We start from the raw sequence: 25579 nt of genomic DNA, 5'->3' as shown, positions 1-25579 counted from the left end.
TCTCTCTCTTTCTCTCTCTCTTTCTCTCTCCCTCCCTCTCTAAGTAAATAAATAAAATCTTTGCTAAAAAAAAAAAAAAAGAATAGGACAGGATAGGACAGGACTGTGCCTTGCACTTGACGGCCAACTCAACAATTATTTGTTGAATGACAAATTCTGCAGCTTCCCCCAGACAGTCTCTCTGGATTTTCCTTGAGCTTGGGGGCATTAGGGTGAGAGTCCCATCCAGAAGGAGGACCTTGGAGTCTAAGCGAGGAGCTAAATGCTGCCTGCACTCACTGTGCCTCTGCGTCCTCAAGCATCGGAAGTATTTGTTAAAGCGTTATGCGAGCAATGGAAAGCTATCCAATGGTTGTGGTTGTGGCAGTCCACATCCTTTCAAAGCTGTTTTAAAAATAGGGAAGAGGGGGCACCTGGGGGGCTCAGTCAGTTAAGACTCCAACTCTTGATTTCGGCTCAGGTCATGATCTTAGGGTCATGAGATGGAGCCCCATGTCCTGCTTGAGATTCTCTCTTTCCTTCTCCCTCTGCCCCTCCCCCTGCTTGTGCTCTCTATCTGTCTCTAAAATAAATAAAATATTTGGGCGCCTGGGTGGCTCAGTTGGTTAAACAACTGCCTTCAGCTCAGGTCATGATCCCAGAGTCCTGGGACAGAGTCCCACATCGGGCTCCCGACTCAGCGGGGAGTCTGCTTCTCCCTCTGACCCTCCCCCCACCATGCTGTTTCTCTCTCTCTCTCTCAAATAAATAAATAAAGTCTTTTTTAAAAAAATAAAAATAAAATATTTTCTAAAAAAATAGGGAACAGGGTAGGATGGCTAGGACCACCTTTGGGTCATGGGTGAGGTTGTGGCTGGAACATCCTTGTTTACAGACCGTAAGCCTGGGCATGCAGCTTGCTCAGGGATGCTCGGCGGACTGTGTCCAGGCCGGTGTCCTGGCAGACTGTGGATTGCGAGCGAGGAGGAGCTGGGAGACCCCAGTGAGGGGGAAGTAAGCCCCAGAAGGGCAGCTGGAGGTAAAGAGGTTATGGCCTCTTTAAGGATTTTAAGATTTGAAATTTGCACACGGAGGGAATTCCTAAAGAAACTATGGCCCTCCAAAAGATAAAACCCAGAACTTCCCAGGTTCTTGTCAAGATTCCTCCAAGAGGGGCGCCTGAGTGCCTCAGTCGTTAAGCGTCTGCCTTCGGCTCAGGTCATGATCCTGGAGTCCTGGGATCAAGCCCCGCATCGGGCTCCCTGCTCAGCCAGGAGCCAGCTTCTCCCTCTCCCACTCCCCCTGCTTGTGTTCGCTCTCTAGCTGTCTCTCTCTCTCTGTCAAATAAATAAATAAAATCTTAAAAAAAAAAAAAGATTCCTCCAAGAAGTCCTGACTCTGTCCCCAGGTCCCTCCTCCTAGCTGGCCCAAGGGTGGCCAGAAAACTTTCCCCGGTCACAGTTAGGACAGCTGAGGCAGGATGGCCATTTTTTTTTTTTTTTAGACTTTATTTATTTATTTAGAGAGAGAGAGTGAGAGCGAGCAGGGGGAGGGGCAGAGGGAGAAAGAATCCTTAAGCAGACTCAGCACTGAGCATGGAGCCCGACTGGGGGCTCAATTTCATGACCCTGAGATCATGACTTGAGTCAAAATCAAGAGTTGGACGCTTAACTGACTGAGCCACCCAGGTGCCCCAGGACGGCCATTTTAAAAGGCATTTAGTCAGTGCCTTGTACCTGGGAATGCCGGGCCGGGGGACCTCCCTCCTGCCCTGCAAGGCTGAACTTCCTTTATGATCACAATGAGCCAGAAACCGGTCAGGAAGACCAGCTGTCCCTGTGCCCTCCAGTGGGAGCACAATACTACATCCAGGTATTACCTCAGGTTCCCGTCTCCTTGGAAGACAGGGTTCTCCAACCTCCTGCCAGGTGGTCTTGGGCCCAGAGCTGGCTGGCGCGGCTCACTCCTGGGGGTGGCTGACACAGTGGCGCCTCTCTGACCCGAGGTGGGCAGATGCCCCTGGCTTTTATGGCTTTCCTGGGGGGCGACTGTGGGCCCATGATGACATCCAATCACAGCTCTCTTGCCTCATTTGGGATGCTGAGGGGGCAGTTTCTTCTCTATTCTTTTATTGAAACATGAAAGATGAGGAAGCACACTTTCTCAACAGAGGGACTTGACTCGTTTGCTTACCACCAGCCCTCCCTTGACCCAGATCTGTCGCCCATATCTGGGAAGGGGTACACAGATCTCAGTGTTCTTGGCGTATGGACAATAGATAATTCTCTCCATTTACTAATGCCATCTGCTTCCCTGGAGGAGAAAAATAATCTCAACACGGTGCCAGGGAGACTCAGTTCCCCATGTGGGGGTATCCCATGGCCCACCTAAGAGAACCAAGCCCCCACATTTGCAAGACTACACTTGTGAAGGACACACTCCGAGCACGGAACCTCTCCCTAGCACCCGCTGCATTCCTCAAGCTGCTTTGGTTATGGCCTGCGCGGACAGGCCCACTCCCCTTTCACCTCACCCAGGACCAGCCCAGGTGTCAGAGGCTGAATTCCGTCTCTACCCCATTCATATGGTGAAGTCCTAGTACCTCGGAATGGGACACGATTTGGAAATGGGGGTCTTTACAGGAATAAGCAAGTTACCAGGAGGTCATTAGGGTGGGCCTTCATCCAGTATGTCTGGTGTCCTTATAAAAAGGGAACATTTGGACACAGGGACACACATAGAGGAAAGACGATGTGAAGAGCCACAGGGACAAGACGGCCACCAGCAAGCTGAGGAGCGAGGCCTGGACGGATCCTTCCCTCGGGGCCCTCAGAAGGAGCCGACCCTGCCCACACCTTGATTTCAGACTCCCAGCCTCGAGAACTGAGATGACAAACATCTGTTGTTGAATCCACTCCATCTGTGCTGCTTTGTCAGATGGCTCTCCCAAACTAATACACCAGGTTCCCTGCTCACTGGTCCCCAAGAGGAAGGGACCTCCTGATGACTCAGACACTCGCCTCTTGACTTCCATGACTATGAGCAAGGGAGAAACTCTCACCTGGATCAGGCTGTCCCCGTGGCTCCACTTTGCAATCTGAGACACAACCTCTCCCAGGTAAGCCCTCACCCCCCAAGACAAGTACACTGGTGCATATGCATGTGCATGCATGCACAGAGGCACGGGGCTGACCACACATGGGAGGTGGGGTCCACGGATGATGGGGGAGGGAGAATTATGTGCCAGAGTTCAGGGTGGGGACTGATGTTGATGACATGGTGGCAGGGAACAGCTTCTAATGAATATTGATGAAGAACTGATGAGCGAATGAATGAATGGGTCAGACGTCATTCCCGGCTGTATTCTCTGCCCTGAGGGACACACCATGCTTTCTAACGATGAGCCACACACACATAAACCCCGCAAGCGGTGTTGATGCGCCCGCATGTTCCGTGAACACAAATTTAACTCAGTCTTCTCAAAATTGCAGTTATTTAGCTAAGTTGGGGTGGGCAATGGACTTTGGGGGTCCCATGTACCTGCATGCAATGAACACACCCTGTCTTCCCCCGGCCCTCCATCTTCAGCCTCCTCCGAAGTCCTCCCAAGGGCAGAATGCACTGGAAAAAACTTGGCAGGGTGAAAGCTGCCTATCTTTCTTGGAGGGTGTGGAGTGAGAGGTGTGGCCAAGCACTGCTGGGGTCTGGCCTTCGTGAAGGGTGGGCAGCGATAACACTGATGGGCTGAGGGGGGAGCTGCTACAGGGTGAGCTCACCTTGGGGTTCCTTTTCTTTTTTCAGATGAATTTTTAATATATATATAATTGATTTTCATGGAGAAGGAAAGAGTAAGAGGAAGGAGAGAGGGAGAAAGAACACAGTAAAAAGTCTTCCTGACCCTCATCTGTCTGGCCCCAGGGACACCCCCCCACACACACCTCCACTTTAACCTGTTATGGTGTTTTTTGACTCTGTGCAAATACAGGTAAATATGAATATCCAAGGGGAGGGGGCACTGTTAAAACCTTCCCCTTTAAGTATGGGATTGGACCCTAAATATGGGATTGGACACATCCTGTCTCTTTCCGGTACCGACTATTAACAGGATTTTTGTTCCCTTAGCGCCCGAGGTTCTTGGTCATGCTGCTTCGAAGAATGAAGAGGTAGACCAGAGGAAGAGTGGTGGGCAGCAAAGCAAAGTTTATTGGGCAAGAGTACAAAGCTCCCGGAGAGGGAGGGGACCCGAGAGGGTTGCCATTTTGGTGTTCAAATTTATAAGCTCTTTTGAGGAACTATCTTTTTTTTTTTTTTTTTTTTAAAGATTTTTTATTTATTTATCTGAGAGAGAGAATGGGAGACAGAGAGCATGAGAGGGGGAGGATCAGAGGGAGAAGCAAACTCCCCGCTGAGCAGGGAGTCTGATGCGGGACTCGATCCCGGGACTCCAGGATCATGACCTGAGCCGAAGGCAGTTGCCTAACCAACTGAGCCACCCAGGCGCCCCATGAGGAACTATCTTGAGCATCCTGAGTGTGGGCCCCTGTGGATTGGCCGCTAAGGTGTGCCAATCAGGGCTTTGATCTTGCACCTGTCTACCTAACGGGTTATTGTTCACATGTTGCTGGTCTTTGGGGCTGACATCTGGAGACTAACTGCCTCAGCTTGTGATAGTGACCCATGTTTTATGGTTCATTGTTTTGTTTCAGGATGTTTTGCAAAAGTCACTTCTGCAGAGGCTGCTAGACAGGATGCCATTGTGGTCCTATCTAAGCTGTAAAACAGGATGCTAGTGCGGTTTTGGCTTAGCTGTCCTGGCTTTTTTGCTTTCTTGTTGGGGACCCTGACCCTGACTACCTAAGCGTCCAATTAACCTCTAACACAACGACATTGACTGCCAGTGACAGAAAAAGTTTCTCTGTCCCAGGGCTCCGCTCCGCACCCACATCAGGGCAGGAGCCCAGAAGCTGTTTGCACAGTGAGAGAAGCTGGTTGGTCACATGATGCCCAAATGTTGTCAGGCTAAAGGTCACAGTGCCTAGGCTGGCTGGAGGCGTCTGTAAACCAGCGTGGAGAAGTGGATCTGGGAACAGCATCACAGAGTCCTGGCTAACAGAAGCCTCTGGCTTCAGACCCAGTGCCCTGTGTGCAGCAGGCTTCACGTTCCCTGGAATACCCCAGAGCAGTGTTTTCTCAACCCAAGACAGTTTGCCCCCAGGTGACACTGGGCAATATCTGGGCATATTTTTGGTCGTCTCAACTAGGGGGATGGTGTTGCTACCGAGTATCTAGTAGATGGGAGGCCAGGGATGCTGCTCAGCATCCTGCAATGCACAGGATGACACCCAGCACAAAGAAGGATCCGGGCCCAATGTCAGTGGTTCAAGGCTGAGGGACCCTGTCCTAGAGGGAGACCCAAGGCAGCACGGGGGCTCCCTGTGCGCTGGTCCCCATTGCACCCATCCATGCAAGCATAATGAGCCCAGCGGACCTCCTCCCTTTGGGAACAAAGACCCCCTTGCCTGGGCCCCCTGCTTGGTGCTGGGCTCAGAGACACAGGGATGAATGCCGTAGCTACTGGCCTGGGTCTGGGGCTCACACAGCCTGGAGGAAACAGGAAAAAGGTCACAGGCGACCGAGATCCCCAGAGGGGAGGTTGAGCGGAAGCAGAGGGTCTCGGCTAGGCCCCAGGCTGGGGAGGGACCTGCGTTACCACCAACTCCCAGCCGGCCGCGGAAGCGGAGCCAGCCGGTCGGGGCCGGCTCCTCGGGGTGGCGGGGATCAGGTTGCAGGGATGGCGGGGCGGGGCGCAGGAGGGACCTCGGGTTGGCTGGGGGCTGGGGGCGGGCCCCGCTGGAGTGACGTCGGAGCCCTGAGTCGGTCCCCACCCCCACGTCCCAGCTCCCCAAGTGCGTGGGGGAAGGAGGGTTGGGTGCGGAGGCCGCGGGAGGGAGTCGGGAACCCGCGCTGTCCGCCCCAAGCCCGGGAGGGCAGGGCGGCGGCTGGAGGGCTCGGTTAGGGGCGCCATAAAACCTTCGCTGTCCCCCGGGCCCCCGCCGGCGCCGTCGAATGCTGAAGCCGACCTCTTCGTGCTCTCGGGGCGGCCAAGTCAGAACGGGGCGCCCCGGGGCCCTTGGAGAGGCCCCGGGTGCGAGCGGAGAGCCCCTGGGATTTGGCCCCCCAAGCGTCTTTGCGTCCCCCCAGTTCTGCGCCAGCCCTTGAATCCGGGCCGGGAGGTCTCACCCTCAGCACAGCCTGTGCTTTGGGGTCCCCTTTCAACTACTGTGGGGGTCCCAATTCCAAGGCTTACGCAGAACTGGAAGCTCAGGGTCCAATTTATAGATGAGGAAAGCGAGTCAGGGGAGCTAGTAAGAACTAGGTCCCACGCGAGGAGCGGGGTGAGTGGTGCTGGTGAAAGCGGGATGCCAACCCGTATGGATCCGGGAGGGAGCCCACTAACACCCCATCCACTTCAGCCCTTGGGTCTGACCTGCCAAAGGAGTTAGGCTGCGAGCCCCCAGAGGGCAGGGACCAGATCTTGCTTCTCTCTGTCCCCAGAGTAGGAACTCAGTATTTATTAACATTTGCTGTCAACTGAAAGCAGTCCAATCCCCCATCTTCAACCTGGTTTCTTGACTTCCCTGTGCCCCAAGTGACCCTCTTAACACCTTGATGGTCAACCCCTGCCAGTCAGGGTCTGTCCCTCTCCATAGCATCCCCCTCCAATCCTAGCAACCTGTTTTCCCACCCACTCTGGGGACCTCATGCATGAGGGACAGCAGAGAAAAAGGAAAGAGGCATCTCCGGAGGGCAGAACACAGTGAAATCTGGCCCTGAAAGCAGTGCGTCTGGGCAGAAAACACAGGACAGCTAGCTCCTGGATGCTCCGCCTTGACTGTGACTTTCACGGAGTGACCCTGAGGAACTAGACACTAAATATGAACTCAGGGTGTTAGTACTTCCATTTTACAGACGAGAAAACTGAGCTGCCCAAAGTTACAAAGCTAGTAAGCAAGAGTCGGGATCCAAACCCATAGCTGTTGGATTCCTAGGTCATGTTCTCTCTGCAGAACTGCCTCCTGCTAAAAAGGCATTTGGTTTCTGGTCCTCACTTCCTTCCCTGTACCTTTCAGTCACCCACAGCCCACAGAGGGACCCACCACCCCAGCCTCCATCCATCAATATCCCTTCTTCAAGGAGACAAAGGTCAGAGCCGCGCCCTCAGCCCAAGGATGAGGATGAGGTCAGAGCATTACCCAGCTGGAGCAGATGCTAAATAATTCATGGATCTGCTGTGAAGCGGGGGCTGCAGCTTCCGGGAGGGTCCAGAAGGCACACAGCAGACAGGAAACAAAATCTGGTCACTTGCACCCAAGTCTGATCTCCGCAAACCCCACGGGGCTGGAGAAAGTGCCTCGTTTGGTAACAAAGGGTTGGAGAGCATGACCCCAGGCAAGTCACTTCACCTATTTCTTGCTGCTCTCTCGTTTCTAGCTCTTATCCGAGGTGTGATCAAGTGCAGGAAACCAGTGTAAACCGGAATAGTGGATGTGGCCCTTGGCAGGTCCTCAGGGGAGGTACTGATCATCTCCCTGGCCCCGTCTGCCTTCCCACGAGCCCAGTATGTCACTCAATGGTGTCCCTCCAGCATGCCAGGCAGCAGCAGAACTATGATAGGGGTTGTCCCCCTCTCTTGCCCCATCCCTACATTCCCAGACCTTGGGGGGGACAGGGGGGTGGGGCACAGGCACAAATCTTGGCTATTTTTGGAGGCTTGGTTTCCTCCCTTAGAATAAATCCCCAACCGAGAAAAAGTTAGTTGGAATCAAACAGGCTTTGTTGGTCTATAAGGGAAGAGACTAGGTTAAAAATATGTATTAAATCCCAGAAAAAAATCTCAGTGAACACATGGGGATTCTGTGATAGGAATTCCTCGGAAACAGAGGACAAGGTCCTTTAATTCTGAGCAGTTAGGGTCCAAACTACTCTGCTTCGAGCTGATCGGCTTGACAGAGTGGGTGTGAAATTTACCAAGGTGTTGGTCTGATGTTACCTGCAATAGGTTCTGGCCTCTTCTAGTTTTCTTCCATCCGAGGCTCATTTGTGATGCGGCTGGACCACTTGGGGGAAGGCACCTCTCTCCTAAAAACACACCTGTCTTCTGTCTTCTCCACTTGGCCAAGGCCTGGAAGGAGCAGGGCCACTGGGTGTCCCTGAGCCAGGGTGGCCTGCATATTTCAGGATCCCATCCTTCCCAAGCTAACACCCAGATCCCTGGAGAACTCGGACGAACAAACCCACATTCACTGCAGGCTGCTCTTCATGGCCGCCTGGTGGGGCCAAGACTCACATGAGACTATCACTTCGAAAAGCAAGACAGGGCCTTTATTCACTGTAAGGGATCTTGGGACCACTAACCTAGATCAAGAAAAGTCTGAGGTGCAGAGAGCTCCCTCTTCCCTCCATCAGAGAGAAGTAATACTCTGTTTGTGGAGCTAAGCAACCCAGCACATGATCGGTCAATGGTGGCGATGGGGGGTAGGGGGCTGTCACAGGCAGTTGCATGGCCCTACTCTCTCTGTAGGGCCTGAGAAATATTCCAGTAACAAAGACACAGGCTGCTGGGGGCAGGAGGGTGGTGCTGGAGAGCTGTGGGCTGAGCGTCTTTGCGTCTTTGCGTCCCCCCAGTTCTGCGCCAGCCTTTGAATCCGGGCCGGGAGGTCTCATGGTGCTGGAGAGCTGTGGGCTGACCACAGGGTGAGGTCGGGCCCTGCTCTTGTTCTCTCCCCCCCACCCTGGGCACCCAGAGGTGACTCTGCGCTGAGCACAGAGCTCCAGGGGCACGCCTGGGAGGCCCCCTTGGGCCAGCCAGCTCTGCCTGGTAGCCGAGCGCAGGACAAAACCAGGAGACGATGCTACAGAGATCTCGTTCCTGTGAGTCTGGAGCTATGCACATCTCCGCCCTTGCTCCACCATCATCAGGTCCTAAAGGATGCCCCCCACTTCCCGGGGTGGCCGTCAGGACCCTCTGGAGCATGTCGTGGGAGAGAACAGTGCCAGCACGTTTGGGGTGCCCAAGGTGAGGCAGAAATCTGTACATCTGCCCAGCAGGACATGGCATGAGTCCCAGTTCTGTGAGCAGCTGAGACCCCAGCCCATGTGATCCAGGACTCTCAGCTGGCCCCTGAGGATGCAGCCCCAACCCCCACCTTGTGTCTCGATGGGCCCCAGTTCACTGCAGGTGGGGAAGGCATGGGGCCACGGTGTAAGGGGGCACGAGAGGGAAGCACCAAAGGGGCTCAGATCCAGCACCCACAGGCCACGAAGAGGAGCGGTGTCTGCTCAGGCCTCGGGCCGAGCTCTGTCCCAGCTCGGGGGCCTTCCACGGTCCAGGTGGTGGCAGGAAGCCCTGATGAGAAAGCCCACTTCCGCCAGGGCTTGGCTCCAAACACCCAGGCGCAGGCAGGACAAGCTGATGCTGGACACCAAGACAGCCAGGAAGGCCCGTGGTGTGAAGACAGGGCATCTGAGGATGGCCATCTGGAGAACCACAGCATGGGACACACGGGCTGTGACTAGGGGAAGGGTGTCGAGGGGGGACAGAGGCAGGCTGGGCAGTTCTGTAGATCCTTGTGGCCTCAGTCACGTGGGGGTCAGGAGAGGCAAAGGGAATGGCCCCAGGGCCCCAGCCACGCACCTCAGGGCTTCACGGGCCCCCCACTCAGTCCTCTGCTTCTGGCTGGTGGCCTCCGGTCCCTCCCAGCTCCAATGACAAGGGCGGGAAAGGTGCTGGGCCCTGCCCAGCCCAGACAGAGGTATGAGGACATCAGGACGGACGTGTGGTTCAGGGAAGAGGGCTTCTACCATCTCGTTTTATTTTGCGGGGACTGAGCCTAAAGTAACCAGAAAGAACAAGAGTCAAAGGGGACCCTACCACTCGGGGGCCCAAGCTCTGGCTTCTACTAAAAACAGTGTCTGAGTCCCAGCGGGGCTGGTGCAATCTGACATAGAAGGGAAACTCTGGGAGAAGTTTGTTTTTCTTCGGCAACTTTCTCTCTCTTCCAACAGAGACTTTATTTTTCCCCCCCTACGACTGGTGTCAGAAAATAGCTTCTGACTCGTTGGGTAGAAACATTCCCAAGCTCGGGAGGGGCAGGCTTGGCAGCCCCTTTGCAAAGCCTGGAGCCAGTGTCTGTCCGAGGGTCACGGCACTACCGCTCATCCAAGCCCAGGCCACTGGCTCGGCCCCAGGGTGGGCCTCGAAGACAGAGCTCAACACAACCTGACCAGTGGGGCCCCTCTGGAGGCCGCTGTGGCCTCGGTGGGTCGGTTTGCTTACCCCTGTCAGGGGCCGGGAGAGGGACAGCCCCACCTTTTGCCTCCAAGGCCACGTCCGACCCGAAAATGGCACGATTCTGGGATTCTGACTCGGGAAAGAGGACAGAATGCTGTGCTGTCCACCTTTCTTGGCAGCCACGAGGTTTAAAAGGAGCTGATGTGGGAAGGCTCTGTTTACCATAAAGGGCTGAGCCAGTGGACACGTTAATAACTGTCCAGGAATGGAACCAACCGGAACTGGCCGACCCTTTCCCACCTTTGGAAACCCACTTTGTAAAGAAGTGCCAGTGTTCTCCGAGCCGTCCGCTTCCACCCGTGCTCGGCACAGCACCATCTAACAGCACAGGCCGGTGACTCTCCACCGCGTCCCTTAGAGCACTTGAACGGCCATCCCCCCTAAGAGGGTCGGAAGCTGGCCCGCCTTCCCTTACACACACCCTCCGCAGAGCTGCCCGATGGTGGGCCTGCCCTCCCCACTCTGGCCTCGTGCATGGCGGCGGGGAGGCGTCCCGGAGGAAAAGCTGCCTGATCTCAGATAAGCCCAGATGCTGGACTAGACCCTGGACAGGCGCTGGGCCCAGAAGTTCATTCTGACCGCCCGCGACACGACCCGATACACAGGCTCAGCTGAAGACTCCTTCCCTGGGAAGGAAAAAGCAGCAGCGGCGTTCCCGTGAGCCGGACTCGGAAGGAGAAAGAGGAGCCACCCCCGGCCCACGGAGGAGGAGGCTCCTCAGTGACCAAGAGCCCGGGGTCAGAAACGACATTCCCAGAGGAAGGGCTCATAAGGCAAAAACGTGTTTATTAGGCACCCTTGCTCCTCATAGAGGAGCAAGACCCAGGACAGACGCGCCTGAGAAATCTCTCGAGGTGGCAGGAATCTCTCCGAAGACTCCAGAAAATGTTGGCACTGACCGGCCACCACCCCAAAAAGAACACTATCTGGCTGGAGCACGAAGCTCCACGAACACTGAGGCGTGGGTGGGGGGCCCCTGGGACACCCACCCAGACATTGGCAGACAGGGACGGCCTTCCCGGCTCCGAGGCACAGTTGCCCTGAGCCACGGAGGGGGCAGGGGCAGTAGGAGAGCCGTGGGCTCCTCACCCAGGCCACGTCCCAAGGGCCTTCCCCAAATCTGCCTGCCTCCTCCTGACCGCCGACTCAGTCCCACACGTAGGGGTTTCTAAAGACCTGGGAGTTCTTGCTGTCTCTCGGAGGTGTGGCGGCCCGGTGGCTCTGGGCCGCATACATGTCTTCGGCCCTCAGGGTGGAGTTGGCACTGCCCATCACCTGGCTGTTGGCGGTGGCTCGTGGGAGGATGACGTCGTAAGCTCCTTCGGACTGGAAGGAAGCACAGGAGGTCTCACAGCCAGGTTCTGCCAGGGCGGACGCACAAACACTCTGCTACCTGCAGGGCTGGGCCTGCCCGCAGTAACCCCCAAGCCCCCCCAGCAGGGCCCCAGCGGCCGCCTGGGATGGGTGACTCCACCTCTCGAAACGGAGGGGCTGGCGTCTGACCTCAAGCCCCTTCCCTCACCCTACAGAGCGCCAGGCCTCTAGGCATGGGAAGGGGCCTCTGGTCACCTCGGATGGCCCCGCGGTGTCACTGTTTTCAGAAGGATCCTCTTCTCAAGCCTCCCCCCTCCTGCTCCCAACTCCTGGGGGAAATCCTGGGGCCCAGGGCAGAGGGAACCACACTGAGCTGCTACTACGTGCCTATAATGGCCCCAGGCTCCCTCCTCCCCAGACCCTTCCCCGAGCCCTCAAATGGCAATAGGACACCCAGTGGCAATCAGAGCGGCAGGTCTGTGTGGCTGAGGACAGCTGGCAGGCCTTGGGCATACCCACACTTCTTATCTCGAAGCCTGGGCGGGTTAATCAGTTGTGGAGACTTAAAACCCAAATTCTCTGCCTGGAACCTGGCTAGAGCTACAGTGCCCTACTCCTGTGTGGGGGAGAGATGGCTGTGGGGTGGGGAGAGTCCAGAGGCCCCCATCCCAGCTCCTGGCCTGAAGGCAAGGTGAACTCCTGGCCCCACCTGCCTTATCCCTAACCCCAGGGCCCCAAGCCACCCACCACCTTCAGTTAAATCAGGCCCAGGTGGTCCTCCCACTGGTTTGCAATCCCCAGCTCGCAGGCCCCCAGAAGCTCCTGGAACATCCAGGTAGGTGGGGCTCAAACCTGGGTGTGCCTCAGAATCACCTGGGCAGTTGGTTCAGCCACAGCCACACCCAGTCAGGCTCTGCCCAGTGGTGGCCTGGTCAAAGTTTAACTGGGGCGGGGAGGGAGGGAGCCCCCATCCGTAGTCTCCACTCATCTCCGTGGGTGGGTACTCCCTGTTCACCCAGGTCCTCGACCCCCTGGGGCAGCAGGACTGGGTGTGGCCAGGCAAGTGAGGGGTGGCCAGGGTGAGACAGCTGCTGGAGGAAGGACCCTGGGGGGGGTTCCACAGTCTGAGCGGCTGGGACCAGCAGACTCTGCTCCTGTCCTCCAGAGACTCCTTGCCCCTCCCTGCGCCTGGCAGCAGGTTCAGCTTAGGGAGAGGAAGGGGCTGGAGCTGGAAGTTTCTGATATTTACTGCACCGTGCCCCGGGGGCTCGTGGCACGGAGGGGGGTGAGAACACCACCCCGCTGACCTCCCTGGCTTCCTGTTCCCAGCGTCCTGCCAAGGCAGGTCACTGACATCTCCCCACAGTGACTGCCAGCCCAGGGGGAGGAACATATACGGAGTGAGTGAGACTCTAACCCACGGTCTTCCTGTTCCCACCCCCCACTGGCTAATGGAGCATCTGGTTTCCAGAACCCAGGGGAGGTATGAGGTTGAGAGCTAGAGCCTGCTTGTGGGGGGAAGGGAGCCAAGGCCCTCTTGGGACAGCTGTGGTTGAGGAGTAAGTACATACCCAGACCTGCTTTTTGGTCCTCTGTGCCTTTATGGGGGCACCAAAGACTGCCACCTCCCTACCTGGCTGAGACCTTCCTTTGTCCCTCCCTAAGCTCCTTAGGGTGAAGCTGGACTCTCCTATCAGCTCAAAGAGGGCCTGTTCTGCATTCTCCGCAGCCCGGGGCCCCAGTCCTGTGTGATGCCCCATGACACAGGGCGGGTCTCACTGCAGTGCAGCAGACGTCAACTCCAGGAAAAGGGCATCAGGAGCCGAGGGGCTCTGTTCCCTGACGCGGATGCATCAGACGGAGAAGCCTGCCTTCTCCCTACCACCTCCGCCCCAGCCTGCACCGGCCACAGGACCTCTGCACCAGCCGGCTCAGGCTGAGCTCCACGGCCCCCAGCGGGGTCACAGAGACCCTGGGACCCCACTCACCGGGCCTTTGTGCATCAGGGCCATCTCGGTGGGCTGGTACACACTGGTCAGCAGCTGCCCGTTGTACCCACTATATGGTGACACCGGTCTCTTAGCTGCAAAGAAACATAGAGCCGTTTGGGGGCTGGGTTCTCAGGCAGGGCTCCCCAGGGGGCTCGGGCAGGGCAGAGGGGGCTCACCTGCCCTGGGATAACATCTAACCCAGGGAGAAGCCTGGCCAGGGGTGGCCCACTTGCGGGGCGGGGTTGCAGGTATGGGGGCCCCTCCAGAGTCCAGCATGCCTTTGTCAGGAGTCAAGAGAGCATGATGCTGCCTGCCTTCTGCTCGGGCTTTCCTGCAGTGTGAGGACCCCTCCCCCGCCTTCAGCCAAGAAAAATGCTCCTGTCAGCAACCTTCATATCCCCATCCGCCCTCCGGGGCCAGAGGCCAGGAGGGGCACATGGGCCTTCGGCGGCCTTCCAAGACAGCCAGGCTCCAGCTCTGGCCTCTACCACTGCAGGCCACAGCTGCAAGGCGCTAGGGTAAGCAGAGCAAAGACCCCACAGCCTGAGACTGCCAGTCGTCCCGGGGCACAGCTGATCCTCCAGGACCCCACAACCCAGAGCCCCACCAGGAGGACTGAACGTACATACATCTTGTCCTGGGCAGCCTGGCAAGATTCCAGGACTGTTTGCAGCTCTGAGAATTCCTCCCCGTGCCCTCGGATGTGATGCTGTCCCCATCTGCTCTACCCTGCGGGGGTTCCCAGGGTGTCCGAGGAGAGCTCACGACCAGCCCCTGGGGCCCGAGGGCAGGCGGAAGGCTGTCTCCTGCAGGCTGCTGGCCCGCAGCTCCAAGGGACCACAACTATACAGGGCTGGGTTCCTAAGTGCTGGGCCCACTCGATTGATTTTTCCATTTAGAAAAAAAAAAAGAAAAGAAAAAAACCCTCACAGCCCCAGAAATGTTTGCCTTGCGAGGACAAAGGCTGAGTAGTATTACATGGGCCTCATGGCCAGACACAGAGCGGGAGCAGATGTGGGTGCACAAGCCCCACCCCCACTCAACTAGTCCCACTCTGTTATGTGGACCAGGGGCCGCCCCCGTGGGCAGATCACAGATCAGGTGCCAGACAGGACAAAGGTCACTCCTTTCCCCAAAACAGAGATGATGGGGAGGGGGGTCCCAGTTTGTAGAGAAGAGGCAGGGAGTTCTGCTTCTGAAACTTCCCGTCTCTGACTCAGCCCTCTGGCAGGGACCCCAGAGCTGGTGACCGACAGTCAAGCAGTTGAAGTCTTAAGCCCCCAAACATCCTGCTCAGCCCAGTCTGGGGTTGGGGTCAGGGGTCTGTCCTGGTCCTTCTGCCCTCCAGGTCCCAGTCACGTCAGATAAAGGGGCTGTAGGCAGCTGACTAAGGACAGCACGCCACAGGACACATCAGGAAATGTGTGCATACTGAGCACACAGTAGGTGCTCAATGAATGCTAGCGGTCCTTACAGTTAACAAATGCCAGAGAAATACTCTTCCCTTTGGAAGCCAGGAGCTCAACTGGCCAAGTGTCCCAGAGAAGCATCTCTCCTCACCCCGCCCCCCAGCCCGCCTGCTTCTCAAGCTGCTTCCAACGGGGAGGAGGGGGGCTTGGCACGGGCTGCAGAAGCTTCACCCATTCCTGCCTCTCCCAATTCCAGACACCCTCAGCCTGACCCCTTTGAGGCTGTACGGCTGGCTGGTGCCCCTAGTGCTGGGCTCCAACAGGAAAGCCCCAGCCCATTAACAAACGAGCCGGGACAGGAGCTTGGGGACAAGCCAGCTGGAGAGTGGGTGCTGCTGAGATCAGGATGTGGCACAGTGCTTTTATTAAAAAGAACAAAATCAGGGCACCTGGGTGGCTCAGTTGGTTAAGCGTCCAACTAACTCTTGATTTGGGCTCAGGTCATGATCTCAGGGTTGTGAGATCGAGCCCTGTGTGGGGCTCTGTACCCAGCAGGGAGTCTGCTTCTCTCTCTCTCCCTCTCTCTCTGCCCCTCCCCTAGCTTGCCCGTGCTCTGGCCCACTCTCTCTAGAATACATAAATAAATCTTAAAAAAAAAAAAAAGAACAAAATCTTAACTGAGAAGACTTTTAAAGGAAACTAAAATTATGAATAGGTACATAATGGAAAAACAAGTCCGGGAAGGGTGGTTGTAATCACAGTAAAAGGATAGGAATACAGCTAATAGCTAATACTCGTAGAGTAATTTCCAAGTGCCGGGCACGTGCATTAACTTAATCTTCACAAGAACCCTATTTAACAGGAACGATTATCATCCCCATTTTACAGATGAGGAAACGGAGGCACGTGGAGGTAAAATACCAGTCAGAGGTGGCCCAGAACAGGAAAGAACAGGGGTAGAACTGGGAGGAGCCAGCCGGAAGGAATTTTATCTGTGGGTGTTTTAAATTTTACAGTGGAAATATATTCATGAACTACAGGAGTACTAAAAACAAAACAAAACAAAAACTTAAAAATGGCATTTAGGGGCTTGAAGGCAGAACACTAGTGATCATTCGAGAGCCTTCCATCTCGCTCAGGAGACCAGCCCCCGCCCCCATCCTACCGTCCAGGATGCAGAATGGCAGACGGGGTGCGCGGGGAGGGTATCCCTCTGCCTACCTGAGGCTGGCTCGTCCATGGAAAATGCCTTGTTCTCCACAAACATGCTCTGGCCCTTCTGCTCTTTCAGGATGGTCTCGTAGCCGACGCCACGGGTGGGGTACATGTCCCCCTGGTAGCTCTGCTCTGGGCTGGCCTTGGTCACCTGGGAGACCTCCGGGATGACGTAGAAGAGGACAAAGGCCCAGGCGTTGGCGGCGAGGGCGATGGCCAGCGTGGGGTCATCCCAGGTGGGGTTGTTGTGCTGCTTGTTGCCGTACGTGTACATGACGATCCACACCACCCATATGGCAATGGAGGTGGCCGTGGTGAGCAGCACGAAGACCCCGTGCTTCCGCCAGCGCTTGAAGTGGCCACACAGGGCAGGCCAGGCCCCCGTGAAGGCACACAGCAGCAGAAGCATGACGTAGATGAGCGCCATGACGAAGTCCATGTTGGCAATGGCGCAGGGGGAGGCCGAGGCCCAGGGGGCACTGCCATTGCCCGGAGGGCCGCCCTCGCCGCCGCCGCGGACCAGCGTGATGATCAGCCACTCGGTGTTGATGATCACCTCCACGAGGGTCAGCAGCAGCGCCACGGTGAAGATCACCCAGCCCCGCGGCCCGTGGTTCTTCCGTGCCAGAAAGTTGAGGGCAAAGACATGCGCCACCAGGCAGGAGAAGCAGACGGCGAACAGGACTCCAAAGAGGAAGCGCCGAGAGGCACAGGTGGAGAAGTCAGGCTTCACCACGCAGGCAAAGACGAGGCAGAAGAGGCCCAGGGTCCCCAGCAGGAAGAAGACCTGGGTCCCCAGGAGGCTCCGCTTCTTGGTGTCCTGCACAAAGGGGAGGCTGGCCACAAGGATGATGGTGAGGACAAACGTAGTGACAACTCCCGCCCCAGCCACTGCCTCCAAAATGATGCCCCAGGCCCCGGAACGGTCACACAGGTTGTAGTACAGGGGGTTGAGGTCCGGGCTGCAGCCAGGTGGCACGTGGTTCTGGGCCTGGGCGCCTGCGATTAGGAAGACAGGCAGCCCCAGGCACGTCAGCAAGGCTTTGGGGATGGCCATGCTGGCTCCCAGGCCAGGCTCCGGCTGGGTCCCTAGAGACAGAGAGGGAAAAGGCACAATCAGTCTTCCAAGGCCAGACTCTGACACCCAAGTCGCTTGCTTGCCCCTGTCCTGAACTGGGGCAGACAGTGCGAGCTGATCACGAGACTGTCCCCACGGGCTTCAGATTCCTTCCTGACACAGCACTCCTGGGAGGCATATCAACTGACCAGAGAGGCAAATGAGATGAAGCCCATTTGTCATCTCTGGTCCTACTCACGGAAAAGGAGGAATCTGTCACTGAATTTTCAGGATCCCCGCCCCCCCCCCCCCGCCCCCCGCCATCATAACCAGCATCCGAACCTTCCCTGAGCTCTTGCAGTTTGGGTTGAGGGTGATAGGGTTTGAGAGCAAGTCAAAACCAAGCCACTCCGCACTTTCTCTCTGCCCCTGTGATGCCCACGTCCATGGCCAACCTGCCATGCACTCATTCACACAGTAGGTACTTCACGAGCACCTGAAAGGCATGACCTGCAGCCAGAGAAAACGAAGAGACAGTTCTCTTGGATTCCTCCCTACCACCTCCCTTTCCTGCCCTGTATTTGCCCACTTTTCACGCCAGCTCTCCTCTTCAGAATCCAAACTTCTTTGTCTAGCTCGGTTGCTGGAGTGAAGGATAAAATAATTTCTCAGCTAGGGAGTTAATGACTTCATGCAAAAATCCTTCTATGAGGCATTAACATTTTTAAAAGCAAGAATGGGGAAGGGCAATGCAACGCCCAAAGGAACTCATCTGTCATGGAAGACGTTAAGGCACTGTAGCCAGAAGGCAAAAAAGGGATCTTTCATTCACACCAGGAAGGTACCCTATTACTCTACTGTACTACTCATTTGACCAGCCCCGACGACGGCGGCTCTACCAAGGCCTGTAGATGAGCAGCAAAGAAAACGGAACCCCTGCTCTCAACACCAGCTGGACTATCCCTGTGTGGTGTGGAGATAAAGAATGTGGCAGCTTAAGAGAAATTAAATATCCAATCAATGAAAGACTTTAAATTTACCTGGAGAACAGAGAATCTCAATGTTCTAAACAGCCAAGTTCAAAAATACTGCAGAATACAGATATGCACATTAAATTACCCCTTACGTTCAAGTAACTAGTTATAACCCTGCTTCTTCCTCTCTCACTTCTTGGGTCCTCGGAACTCTCTGGAAAGATGGCAACCAAGCTTTCCAGGATGATCGTGACCACTAGTGGCTCTCAGGGGAATGGCATGATCCAACTCCTCCCACCTCCTTTCTTCCTCCTTTGGGGGTAGTGATGCATAGTCCACCCCCTTAAGTTTTCACCATTCCTAGTTACCTAATTTCTAACAGGCGAACAAAAGTCCTAAATCTCAGTCAATAGAAACTGTCTCTCTGTAACTGATAAGTGGAAGAGTACTTGCTATTGGATCAGGGAAAATAAAACCCATAAATTAAGTGAAACCGACATAATAAAGAACGTCAATTTTCAAAGTCCTTTAACATATCCTACGGACCCAAGGTGCCCCTTGAAAATACAGGTATCTCGACCTTCTCAGCTACTTCATTTTTTTAAAAATTTTTTAAAGATTTTATTTATTTATTTGACAGCACAAGCAGGCAGAGTTGCAGGCAGAGGGAGAGGGAGAAGCAGGCCCCCCGTGAGCAAAGAGCCTGATGTGGGGCTCAATCCCAGGACCCTGGGATCATAACCTGAGCCGAAGGCAGAGGCCTAAGCCACTGAGTCATCCAGGCGCCCTCAGGTACTTCATTTTTCAGTTAAGCTTGCTTTTCCTCCAAATACTACCTATCATTAACTCTTAATAAGCTAACATATTTATTGTTTTCCTAAATAACTGCATGGTCAGAACTCAGTTTCTCTTGACTTCTAATGCAAAAGCACGTTTCCCCTGCGTCGAGATTTAAATAAGCTTTGTAGGGGACTTTGTGCAATCGTAAATCAATAAAGCATAAACTGTATTTACAATTGCTGGAAAGAAAAACGAAGGGTGGAGGATTGATGGGTAAGGAGAAACACTGAACCACTCCAGGGAAGAGGTAATTTGCAGATTACACGCTGTGGGTTCCTAAGCCTTCAACCCCATCTTGGGTGTTTGGGGCTCATAGCAAAGCAGCCAGAACTTGTGGTAAAGTTGGAGATGTGGAAGTGAGCCCTGAGAAAGGCCACCCTGAGTTAGCCCCCAGGTATCTGCACATCTTCCAGCACTTCACCCCCTCCCCGCGCTGGATCCCAGATTAGATACAGGCAATTATTCCCAATCAGAAAATATTTACTGTGCATTTTGGTGGGGGGGGGGGGGACGACAAAGCCAGTCGTTCTCAGAGCTCTGGGAAATACAAAGATGAACAAATACAGCCCCTGACTTGACGGTTTGTTTTTTGTTTTTGTTTTTCTCCCTGACTTGATGGTTTTTAAAATCCAGCACGAGAGAGAAGGTAGGTCTGTGAGAAAATGGTAAGTGCCACACAACAGAATTTGCCTCTGGGAGAGGGAAAGGTGTTCCAAGAACACAGAGGAGGAAGCTCTTCCCGCTGAGGGGTCAGATAAGAACGGAGAAGACCTTTCAACAGCATTTTATTCAGTATTTTATCACCTTCAAGTATGAACCGAGTTTGTAAGGGGAGACACAAGACTAGAAGTGCTACTGGGAAGGAGGTTGGGGCATCATTCTAAAGGCAATGGGGAGCCACTGAACTAAAGCTGTGTTTTGCACAAACGTGGCATAACTAGGATTGTGCTTTCAGATCTGAATCTGGCCAAAAGCACAGGCAATCGATTTGTTGAGGACACATTCACCCGTTTAAAGATCAAGGCCAAAGGTAAAGCCATAATGGCCAGATCTGAGAGATCCTTTCCCAAATAAAATCTAAGGACTGACTGGAGGTAGGGGGAAAGGATACCAAAGCCCACACTACAAGTTTAAATCTGATAACAGCCATGTCATGACAAAAACAAAACAAAACCAAGCCAGGTCCCATTTAGCTCTGCAACCCTTCTGGTCACTTACTCTTCTTGAGCCATCTTGCTCTTAGAAGTACACGCCTTTACCCTGCCGGCATCCAGCAACCTCGCAGCTCTCTGCCCGCCCCACCAATGTGGGGAGAACTCCCAAGAAGGAAAGAGGAACCTACCTGTTCTTGCTGTTGCTCCTCCCCGCCCAGGTACCTGGCTGCTTGGCGGCCCTGATACTTACCAGCCCCAGATGAAACAAACCATTCCCACCAGACACAATCCATTTCTCTGTTCCCCGGAAAAATGCAAGGGTGAGTATGGAGACAGGAATACACCTACTCAGGCCTAGGGCAGTGATCCGTGGAGGCCAGCAGAGTTAAAGGAAGCTCAGCAGAGCTCTGCATGTGTCCTTTGACCTCCCCGAGTGCAGATTCAGCCAGGCAACCCATGCCACTTTTTACATGGCGGAGAAGGGGAAGAGCACTGCAAAGAGAGGGACCTAGCTCTGCCTAAGAGGCTCTCCCTCCCGCGGGTCCCTAAAGCCTGCACTTCCTGGCTGTCTTCTGAGCCTTGATGGCTCTTCTGTGCATGAGTCTCCCCTACCAGGCTGGAAGGTGTGTGAGGGTAGTGAACAAGACGTATTAACTTAGCATCCCTGCAAACACCTAGTGCTGTGCCTTGAACAGAGTAGACGTCAGAGCAGGCATTTAAAAAAGCCTTCGCTGAACAGACTCAGTGCCCCCTTCTCCCTTGCCTTCTTCAGTGTGGAGTCACATCTTCTGCTTCAAGGTTCTCAGTGGGACCGAGGGGAGTGGGAGGGGGACCGCCTCCCGCCCCATGAATTTCTCCAACACCAACACTGCCGCACAGTCCAGTCTCGGATTATTTCCTGGACAAAGGGGCCCTTTTGCTTCACCTCCCTGGAATCAGTCATACAGATATTTTTAATCACCTCTGAAATCGGCCTCTCCCCCACTCAGCCACTCAGCACCCCAGCTCTGGTCTGAGTCAGCCCAATCCAGTTCCAGTTCCTCCCAGTTTCCCTCTCCAGGAGGAGCAGAGAGGCCTCAGCAGTGGGGTGGGTTCAGAGGCGAGCTGGCCCTGACTGGCTTGATGAGAGGCAGTCAGGCCCTCTCATCTTTCCAGAACAACCCCCTCCTAACCTCCCACCATTCACACCAGAACCCAAGAACCCCTAGGGCATAGGAGACCAACCTGAAGAGGACACCATGGGCTTCACAGTGCCGCCCTGGTCTGCATCTCCCAGGCTCAAGGATAGAGTAAGATAGAGACACACAGCCTGTGGTTACATATAAGGGTGCCATGACCCCTGACAGCCCCCTCTCAAAGGCACCTAGGCTCACCCAGGGATACCACAGAGCATCCTCATTCCTCAACTGCCAGCACTCAGCAGCCTACCAGGAGAGGTGGATGGACCCACCAACAGCCGTCCCACCTCCTTCCCTTCTCCCCCATCCCACCCCCCTTTCTGGAGTTCTGTCCTTATGCCTTATCATCTTACTCCTGTCCAGGGGCTCTGGCGACTAAACCCACCAATAAGAGGGATCAGAGATCAGGTTGGGAAGGGAGGGGCTTCCAGGAACCTCAGCCTAGACCTCCGCATTAAGTGGACATTTGGGCCAAAATTTCCTGAGCATTCTGAAACGTGGAAGTCTTCAATCCAAGGGTCTGCTCTGGAATGCCACTCTGGAATGCGCCCCACACCCCTCCCCACCCCCTCCCCCCACACATGTAATAAGACACAAGGTGGGGACAACCAAGTGCAAAAAACCCTATTTTGACACATTCTGGTTCCTGTGCTTTAGGATCAAGATCATGGAGCTTTTAAATGATTGGCTTTTCCCGGGTGTAAAACTGCGGGCTTCAGGATGGAGGGGCGCTACCCAACCCCTTCGGCTGCAAAGGGCCCTGGAAAAGCCCTGGGGGGTCGGAGGGATCTAGAAGTCAAGCTGCCTGAAGTAGGGGCTCTTTGATGGTCTGATTCCAAACTTCCTACAGGAAGATTCTGAGAATTGCCCTCCTCACCCCTGGGGTCTACACCGGCGCTCCCCAGGCCTTGGATGCAGAGTGAGTAGGGACCCCAGCCTGTCTCCCGCATTCCTTCTGGCCACAGAAACCTGCTCTCCCCATCCTCGGGCCCCGGAGAGGAGGCTGGCCCACCAGTCGCTGCTGACCGTGGACTCACGCAGAGAGGCAGCGGGAGTGGAGGGGGCACCCACTGTGGAGTTCGGGACAGCGCCGGGCTTCGCCCACCCCCGGTCCCCAGCTCGCGCCGGTTTGTAAAGTTTCTGCGACCGAGCGGAGCCGAGTTGGCGCGGCGTCCTCCGCGCTCCCCTCCCCCGGTCCTCCACCCTCGGGCTTCTGCCCTCGCCCGCGGCCCGCCGGCCCGACCCGGCTCTTCCGGGCGGCGGAGGGGAGGGCGGAGCGGGAAGGCAGCAGCCCTTACCTGGGACGCGCCGCCCGCCCCACTCGGCGCGGCGTTTGGGGCCACCTCCAGCTCCAAGCGGAGCGCGGGCGGGGTGAGAGGGGCTCGGCGGAGGGCGCGGAGCCAGGCGAAGCCCGGGCCTGGGGTGGCGGGGCCCGGGCGGGGGCTCGGGGCGCAGGGCCTGCCTCTCCCGGGAGCCTGGGCTGGGCTGGCCGCCCTCGGTCCCTCCTTCTGGCGCTGGCCTCTCCCCGCACTCGGCTCCTTTCTCCGGGCGAGGGTGGGCCGGCGCCTGCATCACCGTGACATCACCTCCATTCAGGAGCTGATCGGGCGGCCGCAGCGCACCAGGTATGTGCAATCCGTTTGCACAGCAACAAAGCCCGCCAGGCCCTCCCCCGCCGCGCCGACTCACCTCCAGGCTCCGGCGAGGCGCACTTTCCGGCCGGGGAGGGAGCTCGGAGTTTCTGGCGGAGCTGGGAGCCGGAGTGTTGTTGCTGTTTACTGCCACGCCCCCGCACGCGGGCGCGCGCACTCACGCGCACTCACTTTCAGGATTTGGCTTTCCCTCCGGAAAGCGGTTTGGGGGGCAGGCTCTCCCGCCCCGCATGTCCCAGCGCGCACACACGAACACGCGCGGGGGCCACCTTGGTGCGTCTCACCGAGCCTTCGTCACCTTCGTCCTGGCTCTCCCGTGAGGGACACACGCCGGGCACAGTTCGCTGCTCTGGGCTAGAGCGAGGCGCACACTCAAGACACAAAGTCCGTCTTTGTCACGCCTTCTGAGCCCCCTCCCCTCCCCGAGCTTGCACACGTGGACACACCACACGCCGACTGTCCGCCCCTAACACGCGCGGCCTTTTCCCGGCACCTGGGTCACCAAACATGCATGGACGGGGGGACACCGCGAGCGCCCCTACCGCCGTGGGCCGGGCCCGGAACCCCTCGGAACCGTGAGCAAACGTCGCCCTGGGCCCGACTCCCCTGCGCCTGGATTTCCCGCGACCGCCCCAGACACGGTCCAACTCTGAGCGCGCGCTCCCCTCCCCGCGTCCCCGTTCCCTGTTCCGACTTGTCCTAATTAGCCTTCACGGTCATGTTCCCCGGGGTACAGTGTTTAACCCGGCCCCCGCGGTCCCTGCGCTCCGGGACGCAAGGGCCCTGACTCCGAGTCCAGCCCTCCGGCCGCCCGCGGACTTTTCCACGAGTTCGGGTACCCTCCGCCCCACTCCGCGCCCCACCCCCACTCCCTGCCCCGGGGTGGATCAGCCCGTTGCCAGCCTTCAGCCTCGGAGGCCCCGGGAATCAGCAGAAAGGGAACCGCAGAACTGGGATAGCGAATCCAGTCTGGGACGTCCCCGGCCCAGTAAACAAGAGATTTTTCCGGCCGCCTTCCCCTGGGGCTGGCGCGCCCCGCGGGAGGCGGGCTGCGCCGTCCGGGGGCGCCCAGCGGGGCCTAGTTAGCCTGCACGGGAGGCCCGGAGGGGCCGCGGCGCCCCGGGAAGGGAGAGGTTGTTGGGCCTGGCCGGGGCCCAGGGGACGCGGAGGGAGGGCAGGGCGACGGGTCTCCGGGGCGCTGGTTCTCGTGACGCCGAGTTGCCTGGGGGATCGCCAGCAGCGCGCGGTTGGAGCCAGTCGGCGGCGGGGCGGGCGGCGGGGCGTGTTTGCACAGCCCGGGGCGCGCGGGAGGCGGGGGAAGCGGCTGGTCCCGGGCTCGGGGGTGGCAAGGTTGGGGGGAGGGCGCGGGGAAAGGGGAGGGGTACCCCCGGGGCTGTTTGTGTGCCTCAATCTACGACAGGCAGAAGTCAAACTCAATGAATCACCAGGAGCTGCCGGAGCGATAAACCTCAGGCCTGCCCCTCCCCTCGCGCACCGGCTTTTCGGAGTCCAGGAGGGAATGTTTGCTTAGCGGCCGGGGCCGGCGGTGGGGCCCTGCGTTTTCTAGAACCTGCCTCCCTCCCTGTGCCTTGCCCTCGCTTGCAAGTCTGGGAAGTGCGGTGATCGCTGAATTGTTTCCTTTCTTTTTAAATATTAAGATTAAGAGCGCGTTTCTGGTGCAGAGTTGTGCGTTACTTTCGGTCTCCCTCCCCTAACTCTACCCCCACCCCACGTCTCCCGGACCCTCCTGTGAGGGTGTGCAGGCAGGTGCCCGCGCTGGGAAGGCAAGCCCTCAGTGAGCGGGTAAGTCCCTCTGGCCTCTGACTGTAGCTTTCATTAACAAGGCAGGTATTGTCCACGAGGGTTGCTCCTTAGCATATGTGAAAAGCCAATTCTGAGAGCTGGGGATGGGTGTAGGGGAAGTGGACTGGGGGCAGATGAGCTGTGGATCCAACCCATCTTCTCAGTTTGCTCTCAAGCTTCTGGAACTCCTTCAGGTACATAGGACTCTCCCAAGAGGCAAGTTTTCCCCCATCAGTCCCTGCCCAGGCAGGGGTAAGGTTGGGGTATGGGGTGCCTGGCCACCCACTGGGAGTGGGCCAAGAGGCCTGCCAGCCCTGAGCAGTAGGCACCACTGGAAATGTAGGACAGCTTTCTGAGAAAGGTTTGCTGGGTCCCTTTTCACCCCGTCTCACTCTGGAACAAGATCTGCCTTCAAAACAAACCAAGGCCCTCGGGGCAGATGACCCAGCCCTTTGAGCCTCCAGGATCCCTGGTGCCCTCTGCTTTAGTCCCTGGGGCAGGGCCTGGCTGGCTGTGGGGTGGTGGGACTGGAGGTCCAGATCTTGAGAGTGCCACCCCACCCAGCCCCCCTGAGTCCCACTGTGAGGGTGGGGGGTGCTTCTGGACACTGGCAGCCTTCCTTGGTTAGAAGGGATGTTCTGTGAGAGGTGTGTTGTTTTCCA

General features: G+C 56.6%; 2 protein-coding genes across 3 annotated transcripts; both read right to left on the bottom strand.

Moving 5' to 3' along the window:
• Positions 1-4059: 4059 nt before the first annotated feature.
• On the bottom strand, positions 4060-8703 carry LOC135363029 (nascent polypeptide-associated complex subunit alpha, muscle-specific form-like). Its single transcript, XM_064583322.1, has 2 exons — positions 8550-8703; positions 4060-6214 (listed from the first exon to the last, which is right to left on the bottom strand). The coding sequence occupies exons 1-2, from the start codon at positions 8701-8703 to the stop codon at positions 5265-5267; spliced, it is 1104 nt and encodes a 367-aa protein (XP_064439392.1). The 3' UTR covers positions 4060-5264.
• Positions 8340-24081, bottom strand: GPRC5C (G protein-coupled receptor class C group 5 member C). Of its 2 annotated transcripts, none has more exons than XM_045888530.2 (5): positions 23152-24081; positions 16266-17348; positions 13633-13727; positions 11507-11656; positions 8340-9869 (listed from the first exon to the last, which is right to left on the bottom strand). In XM_045888530.2, the coding sequence occupies exons 2-5, from the start codon at positions 17314-17316 to the stop codon at positions 9837-9839; spliced, it is 1329 nt and encodes a 442-aa protein (XP_045744486.1). In that variant the 5' UTR covers positions 17317-17348; positions 23152-24081; the 3' UTR covers positions 8340-9836. The 2 variants fall into 2 exon arrangements, with proteins under 2 accessions (XP_045744486.1, XP_054366697.1); XM_054510722.2 differs by lacking the exon at positions 23152-24081 and adding an exon at positions 22761-22997.
• Positions 24082-25579: the final 1498 nt, after the last annotated feature.

Source organism: Mirounga angustirostris, unplaced genomic scaffold, assembly GCF_029215605.1.
Source record: "Mirounga angustirostris isolate CCGP_5_RB_7025 unplaced genomic scaffold, mMirAng1.0.hap1 SCAF_17, whole genome shotgun sequence".
Classification (NCBI taxonomy): Eukaryota; Metazoa; Chordata; class Mammalia; order Carnivora; family Phocidae; genus Mirounga; species Mirounga angustirostris.
This window is presented reverse-complemented; position numbering and strand designations above follow the sequence as displayed.